The sequence below is a fragment of the Piliocolobus tephrosceles genome, chromosome 21 (assembly GCF_002776525.5).
Source record: "Piliocolobus tephrosceles isolate RC106 chromosome 21, ASM277652v3, whole genome shotgun sequence".
Lineage (NCBI taxonomy): Eukaryota > Metazoa > Chordata > Mammalia > Primates > Cercopithecidae > Piliocolobus > Piliocolobus tephrosceles.
In genome coordinates this window covers 12,554,479-12,562,626 of record NC_045454.1, presented here as the reverse complement: position 1 = coordinate 12,562,626, position 8,148 = coordinate 12,554,479, and the positions used below count along the sequence as shown (strand labels likewise).

Sequence of the window (8,148 nt, the reverse complement as noted above, 5' to 3'; positions counted from 1 at the left end):
AAAAAAAAAAAAAAAAAAAAAAGAGGGAGAGAAGAGAGGGTGACTGCTTTGATTCAGGCAAGACTTCTCAGTCCCAGAATGAACTCACTGTTGTGCCAAGCCTCAGTCATGTCCAGGTGTAAGACTCGAGATTGCTGAAGGAATGCCCAGGGCAGGGCACAGGCACAGGTTATTGGAGAGAAGGAGCAGAGTACATCTCCATGTAGCCACAACTCCCAGGTGGCCCTCCATATGTTCACACACAGCTATGCCTAAAGACTACATTTCCCAGCATCCCATTGCAATGGGGCTCCTGGCCAGTGGGAGCAGGCGGAGTGATGTGTGAACTCCCAGGTTCTGCCTGAAAGGGGAAAGCACACTTTCTCTTCTTCTCTCTTCCTGGCTGGAGGGCAGACTTGGTGACAGCCATCTAGGACCATGAGGGCAGGCTCACCTCCCGATGGATGGCAGAGCCTCAGGTAGATGGAGCCTGAGTCCTGACTCCAGTGAGCTGCCTACAGTCCTGGGCTGCAAACTCCTGGACTTTTACTCAAAAGAGGAGAAAACTTCGATCTCATCTACACTGTATTTGGGGGGCTCTTTGCTACAGCCCTTGGATCCACGTAGCAAACATACCCCAGTTTCCTCCTGTATTACTTACCATGCTCTGCGGCTGCTCTGGTGGGCTGCTCTGGGACAGGGCCGGGGGTGGAATGGGAGCTGGTGGGGCAGGAGCAGGAGGCCCTGCCCTGGCCTCAGATCCCTCAGTGATGGTGGACAGCTCTGGCTCCAGCCCCCCGGGCCCTGGCGCCCCATGGCGATGGAAGAGGCGGCTGATGATCTGCTGGTACTGTTTCTTGTGGGTAGGGGGCAGGGCCACGGCAGGGGCCTGCTCCATGGAGCCCCTGCGTTTTAGGGGCCGGGGAATTTCCGCCAGTACCCGTGCCACCTCCTCCAGCTCGGGCACCGACTGTGCCTCCGGTGGCAGCGCTGGCTGTAGCCTTGTGGGGCTGAGAGGCCTTGCTACAGTGCCTTCATCCACATCACCAGCCTCCAGCACTGGGGTCAGCAGCCCCTCTATCTCCGGCTCAGGCTCCAGCTCGGTGGGGGGTTTGGGGGGTCCTAGCCAGAACAAGAGCCCCATCAGAGGACACGTCCCCAGGAGACAGCCAAGACTCCCTCTCCACAACTTCCAGGACATAGAACCAGCACATGATTTTCTGTGTGACCTCAGGGAAGTTCCTTGCCCTCTCTGGGCTACACTTTCTTTGGGCTGTGAATAATTTACAATTATGATACCTCCCATTTATTGAGCAGTTAGTATATGCCTGGTGCTTTACATGCCTACCTTACTGTAATCTCACCACTGCCTTGTGAGGTAGACAGACTGCCATCTCCCTTTATTACTGAAAGGGGAATCTGGACCTCAGAGAGGACAAGTCAGTTGCCCAAAGCCATGCAGTTGGGACTTGAACTCAGTTCTGGCTGACTCTAGAATCCACTACTACCAACCATGATAGATGTGACTTCCTGAGATCCTAAGAACTTCCTCTCCTAACATCTCAGGCAGAAAACTCCAGCAGGAAGTAAGTAGAATCCTGGTATTTAATGATTTCTTCTCTGTCTTACTCACTCTGGCAGTAAAGCAAGTGGAAATAAAAATATGCATTACTGGCTAAGTGGAGTGGCTCATGCCTGTAATCCCAGAACTTTGGGAGGCCAAGGCAGGCAGATCTCTTGAGGTCAGGAGTTTGAGACCAGCCTGGCCAACATGGTGAAACCCCATCTCTACTAAAAATACAAAAAAAAAAAAAAAAAGAAAAAGAAAATTTTCTGGGCGTGGTGGCACATGCCTGTAATTCCAGCTACTCGGGAGGCTGAGGCACAGGAATCACTTGAACCCAGGAGGTGGAGGTTGCAGTGAGCTGAGATTGCACCACTACACTCCAACCTGGGCGACAGAGTGAGATTCCATCTCTCTCTCTCTCTATACACACACACACACACACACACACATTATGTATATAATGTATATATATTTATATATGGTATGTATATACATATAAATAATACACAAACACACACACACACACACACACGTCTGGGCATGGTAGCGCAAGCCTGTAATCCCAGCACTTTAGGAGGCCGAGGTGGGTGTATCATCTGAGGTCAAGGATTCAAGTCCAGCCTGGCCAACATGGCAAAACCTCGTCGCTACTAAAAATACAAAAAATTAGTTGGGTGTGGTGGTGCATGCCTGTAATCCCAGCTACTCGGGAAGCTGAGGCAGGAGAATCACTTGAACCTGGGAGGTGGAGGTTGCAGTGAGCTGAAATCACGCCATTGCACTCCAGCCTGGGCAACAAGAGTGAAACGCCTTCTCTCTTTTTTTTTTTTTTTTTGAGACGGAGTCTCGCTCTGTCGCCCAAGCTGGAGTGCAGTGGCCGGATCTCAGCTCACTGCAAGCTCCGCCTCCTGGGTTCATGCCATTCTCCTGCCTCAGCCTCCCGAGTAGCTGGGACTACAGGCGCCCGCCACCTCGCCCGGCTAGTTTTTTGTATTTTTTAGTAGAGACAGAGTTTCACCATGTTAGCCAGGATGGTCTCGATCTCCTGACCTTGTGATCCGCCCGCCTTGGCCTCCCAAAGTGCTGGGATTACAGGCTTGAGCCACCGCACCCGGCAATGCCTTCTCAAAAAAAAACAAAAAACAAAAAACAACAACACACACACACATATGCATTATTTCATTGAATCCCCATCACAATTCTATAGGGTAGATACTATTAATCTCTTTTCACAGATGGGAAACAGAGGTTCAGACAAGTAATTTATCCTGAGTCACACAGCAAGTCAGCAGTGTTAGCCAGGTTGGTCTTGATCTCCTGATCTTGTGATCTGCCCGCCTCGGCCTCCCAAAGTGCTGGGATTACAAGTGTGAGCCACTGTGCCCGGGCTTTTTTTTTTTTTTTTATTTTGTATTTTTTAGTAGAGACGGGGTTTCACTGTGTTAGCAAGGATGATCTTGATCTCCTGACCTTGTGATTCGCCCCCCTCAGCCTCCCAAAGTGCTGGGATTACAGGCACGAGCCACCACGCCCAGCCTTCTTTTGTATTTTTGATATAGATGGGATTTCATCATGTTGGCCAGGCTAATCTCAAACTCCTGACCTCAAGTGATCTGCCCACTTCGGCCTCCCAAAGTGTTGGGATTACAGGTGTGAGCAACTGCACCTGGCCCATCAGGTGCTGTTTTAAGGACTCTATATGAATTCTATATGAATTTAATAACATATGTCAATAAGATAGATTCTATCATTATTTGACTTTTTTTTTTTTTTTTTTTGAGACAGTCTCGCTCTGTCACCCAGGCTGGAGTGCAGTGGCGCAATCTCAGCTCACTGCAACCTCCACCTCCCAAGTGATTCTACTGCCTCAGCCTCCTGAGTAGCTGGCACTACAGGCACCTGCCACTACACCCAGATAATTTTTGTATTTTTAGTAGAGACAGAGTTTCATCATATTGGCCAGGCTGGTCTCTAACTTCTGACTTTGTGATCCACCCACCTTGGCCTCCCTAAGTGCTGGGATTACAGGCGTGAGCCACTGTGCCCGGCCCATTATTTGCCTTTTTTTTTTTTTTTTTTTTTTTTTTTTGCGGCGGAGTCTCCCTCTGTCGCCCGGGCTGGAGTACTGTGGCCGGATCTCAGCTCACTGCAAGCTCCGCCTCCCGGGTTTACGCCATTCTCCTGCCTCAGCCTCCCAAGTAGCTGGGACTACAGGCGCCCGCCACCTCGTCCGGCTAGTTTTTTGTATTTTTTAGTAGAGACGGGGTTTCACTGTGTTAGCCAGGATGGTCTCGATCTCCTGACCTCGTGATCCGCCTGTCTCGGCCTCCCAAAGTGCTGGGATTACAGGCTTGAGCCACCGCGCCCGGCTATTTGCCTTTTACACTTAAGAAAATTGAGGCCCAGAGAGGTTAAGTGACTTGCCCAAGGTCACACAGTGTAGAACCAGGCAGTCTGGCTTCAGGGTCCACACTTAACCTTTGCGCTGTCCCTGACTCCTACCCAAATTCCCAAGCTCACCTGGCCTAGCTCTCTGCAGGGACAGTGCTTGTAAAGGGGCATTTGGCTGTGATCTCCCCGCCTCCCCAGGGCTGGTCTGGTCCCCCTGCCAATTTGTTCTCCCTTCACCCAGTCCTCTAGGGCCCTCATTGCTGACTCACCTTCGTTCACAGGGGGCCATGTCTGTTGGGGAGGCTGGGGGGCTGGGGTAGGGGGTTGGGGTTGTGGCTGGGGCTGTGGGGGCAGCTGGGGCTGTGGTTGTGGCTGGGGCTGTGGTTGTGGCTGGGGCTGGGGAGGCAGCTTAGGCAGGGGTGTTCTGGTGAAGAGGGGGGACCCAGGGAGCATGGCGCGGCTGGCTCCGTGCTCCCAGAAGGCATTCTGCAGCTTGAAGATCATGCTGAGAGGGATGGGACGCTGGCGCGGGGCCCCGCGGGGCTGGGGGCTGGAGGGGGGCATGGGGATGCGGCTGACGGGCTGCCAGCTGCGAGGCAAAGTGCCTGACGGCCCCGCGGAGCCCAGCGAGCGGCGGTAGCTGCCCGTGTCGGAACGCCGGTCGCTGGCCAGAGGAGAGACCTTGTAATTGCGCGGCAGGGTGGCGCTGGTGAGGTTGTCCTGGGGAAGAGGGAAGGGAGAAGGGGATCGGTTGAGAGAGGGAAGGTGGAGGGGAGGTAGGGAGAGGAGGTGAGGGAAGCCCTGGGAGTGAGGGAGAAGAAAGGGTGAGGAAGGGGCAGAAACCCGGCGCAGTGAAGGAAGAGCGTGGGAAAGGGCGTCGAGACCCAGATCGCAGCCACCAGGGAGAGACTGGCCGTGACCCCGCTCCCCGACCGGGCTCCTCCTCGACCTTCCCCAGCCTCTCCTCCCCAGGCGTCGCCTCCTCACCTTGCCGGTGCCCCCCAGTCCATCCAGGCTGCTCTCCCTCCAAGGCAACAACTGCAGGCTCGGCGAGGCGGGCCGGGCGAAGACATCCAGGCCTATGGAGCAAGAATCGTCAGGGTCTGGGGGGCTGCCTCTCCTCTAGGTCCTCCACTCACCGGGCCTCCACCACTCACGTTCATAGCTCGCTGTCTGCGAAGGCTTCTTCTCGTACGCCACGTCCAGGTCAGACTCGTTCCAGGCTTTCGGGGGCCGCCGGCGCAGTGTCAGGTCGTCTGGGGAGAAGTTTCCAGTGAGGATGAGATGGGAGGGTTGGCGAGCCCCGGATCCCTCCTCCCGCTTCGACCCCGGGTCGAAGTCTGGCCCCCGGGTTAACCTTGTGCGCGCAGAGGCGGGGCGAAGGCGCTACCGCCCGAGCCTAGCAGGGAGCTCCCGAAGGCGGACGCCGGCGCGTCGTAGCCGGTGGCAGGGGGGCGCGGTGAAGGCCCGCGCTCTGGGAAGAAGGCCTGGGGCCCCTCCGCCAGGGGGCTGCCGCGGGGGGAGCCTGCGCGGCCCAGGAAGTCGAAAGGCGTGGGAGGACCCTGCTGGCGGAGCGGGCCTGGCCCGGGCCGCGGGGAGGGCGCACGGCCAAGGGAGCTGCCTGTGCCATCGAAGGCGCGGGGTCGGGGCGAGGGCGCGCGGTCCAAGCTGCCGTAGGCGTCCGGCTGCAGGTAGAGCAGGGTGCGTGGTGACGACGGCCGGCCCTTGGGGGACAGCGGGCTGTAGGGGTGCAGGGTTGGGGCACTCTCTGATCGTCCGAATGGGGTGTCTGCGCCATCGGCGGCCGCCTTCCGTGGGGACCCTCGGCTGCCAAAGGGCTCAGGGATCGAGCTGGAGCTGTACCGGGGCGGCTGTGGGGAGGCCAGAACATTGAGGGATGGATCAAAGAAGACAGTGGAAGGGTTGGTGTGTGTGAGGGGGTGTCAAGAGAGATCACTGGAGGTCAACCCAGAGGAGGCTGACCGACGATGGAAATTCAGGCACAGAGAGCCCAGGTGAGGAGTGGTGGGGAGACAGCCGTGGCTAGCCCATTACACTATGTCGCCTTTATGCCGCTTAGGTAAACGTCTCTTTCCTTCCGATGGTCCCGTTACATGTCCACCTCCACTGGTCCCCTCTTCTTTCTTTCTTTTCTTTCTTTCCTTCTTTCTTTCTTTCTTTCTTTCTTTCTTTCTTTCTTTCTTTCTTTCCTTTCTTCCTCTCTCTCTCTCTTTTTTTCTTTCCTCGGCTCACTGCAGCCTCGACCTCCCTGACTTAGTGTGATCCTCCCACCTCAACCTCCTGAGTAGCTGGGATTACAGGCATGCACCACCACACCAGGCTAACTTTTGTATTTTTATTAGAAACAGGGTTTCACCATGTTAGCCAGGTTGGTCTTGAACTCCTGACCTCAAGTGATCCGCCTGCCTCCCAAAGTGCTGAGATTACAGGCGTGAGCCACCGTGCCCGGCCAGATTTTTAAAAATTATTTGTAGAGGCTGGTCTCGAACTCTTAGGCTCAAGCAATTCTCTCGCCTCGGCCTTCCAAAGTGTTGGGATTCCAGGCCTGAGCCATCGCGCCTGGCCTGGTCCCCTTTTTTGAAGTTCCCTTGAAGAGCCCACAACCTGCAAAACTATATGGGGCAATCTTGCCTGAAATCCAGGCCTCTGATCTGGGGTCTGGAGAGAAGCTGGCTTTGGAGGTCAAGGCGGGAACCAGGCTTACCCTAGAAGGGGGTCCGGCCTGCGGGCCAGGAGGCGCAGGAGAATCTGACCACAGCGACTCCAGCTGCTTGGTCAGTTCATCCACCTTGGCTGCCGCGGTGTCCAGCTCCATCTGCTTCAGATCCATGTGTTTCATGGCCAGCGCTGGGGAGGCGGGAGTGGAGGTAAGGACCAGGCCTCCTGGCAGGGGCCGGCCTCAGCACCCCCCGCCCGCTGCCGAGGACCCCGCCCCGCCAGCCCCCCTCCCACTCTAGCTCACACTGGAAGTTCATGTCCAGAAAGTCCCGCGTGCTCTGGAATGCCTCGCTGTCCATGGTGCCGGCCGGAGCAGGCGCCTGCATGGTGGGGAGGGAGGGAGCCGGCTAAGACCCCGCCCCTCTGGACTCCGCCCTCAGGGAGCCAGGGGCCGTCAGGAGCGGGACAACGCCTTAACTCAGTTCCTTCCCCTGGAAGCCCTTTACCCTTTCACCTCCCCAGCTGGGAAATGCCAACTCCTCCAAAGCCAAGTCCATGCGCCACGGAGAAGTCCAAACCCAGTCTAAAGGCTCCGGATAATTCACTTTCTTTTTTTTTTTTTTTAAGACGGAGTCTCGCTCTGTCACCCGGGCTGGAGTGCAATGACGCGATCTCGGCTCACTGCAACCTCCACCTCACCTCCCAGGTTCAAGCGATTCTCCTGCCTAGCTGGGACTACAAGCGCATGCCATTACGCCCGGCTAATTTTTGTAGTTCTGGGATTATAGGAGTGAGTCACCGCGCCCGGTGGTGTCCATCTATCTCTTTATCTCAGTCCTAAGAAGACCTGAATCACTCTTTGAACAATTATCTATTGATCACCTACAATGTGCCGGTAAACAGGATGAAATAACTATGAATTACTGAATGTTTACCAGGGACCAGCACTGTGCTAGATCCTGTTTTTTGTTTGTTTGTTTGTTTGTTGTTTTTTGTTTTAATAATAATACTGCTGTCGGCTGTGTGCTAGAACCCATGCCTACTGCTTGGGGTATAATGTAGTAAATGTAGTAAAAACAACAACCGCCCGGCGCGGTGGCTCAGGCCTGTAATCCCAGTACTTTGGGAGGCCCAGGTGGGCAGATCAGGAGGTCAGGAGATCGAGACCATCCTGGCTAATACAGTGAAACCCAGTCTCTACTAAAAAGACAAAAAAGTAGGCCGGGGGCGGTGGCTCAAGCCTGTAATCCCAGCACTTTGGGAGACCGAGACGGGGGGAGGCCGAGACGGGCGGATCACAAGGTCAGGAGATCGAGACCATCCTGGCTAACACGGTGAAACCCCGTCTCTACTAAAAAATACAAAAAACTAGCCGGGTGAGGTGGTGGGCGCCTATAGTCCCAGCTACTCGGGAGGCTGAGGCAGGAGAATGGCGTGAACCCGAAAGGCGGAGCTTGCAGTGAGCTGAGATCCGGCCACTGCACTCCAGTTTGGGTGACAGAGCGAGACTCCGTCTCAAAAAAAAAAAAAAA

General features: G+C 55.4%; 1 protein-coding gene across 5 annotated transcripts in view; it reads right to left on the bottom strand.

Moving 5' to 3' along the window:
• Nucleotides 1-551: 551 nt before the first annotated feature.
• PPP1R13L (protein phosphatase 1 regulatory subunit 13 like) overlaps nt 552-8,148 on the bottom strand; it is a 14,517-nt gene continuing 6,920 nt past the window's right edge. For all 5 annotated transcript variants that reach the window (XM_023182345.2, XM_023182343.1, XM_023182342.2 and 2 more), the window contains 7 exons: nt 6,921-6,996; nt 6,663-6,805; nt 5,295-5,808; nt 5,095-5,193; nt 4,925-5,016; nt 4,207-4,657; nt 552-1,101 (listed from right to left, as the gene is read on the bottom strand). In XM_023182345.2, the coding sequence (XP_023038113.1) occupies nt 584-1,101; nt 4,207-4,657; nt 4,925-5,016; nt 5,095-5,193; nt 5,295-5,808; nt 6,663-6,805; nt 6,921-6,975 (1,872 nt within the window). In that variant the 5' untranslated portion in view covers nt 6,976-6,996 and the 3' untranslated portion in view covers nt 552-583. The remainder of the gene's footprint in view (nt 1,102-4,206; nt 4,658-4,924; nt 5,017-5,094; nt 5,194-5,294; nt 5,809-6,662; nt 6,806-6,920; nt 6,997-8,148) is intronic.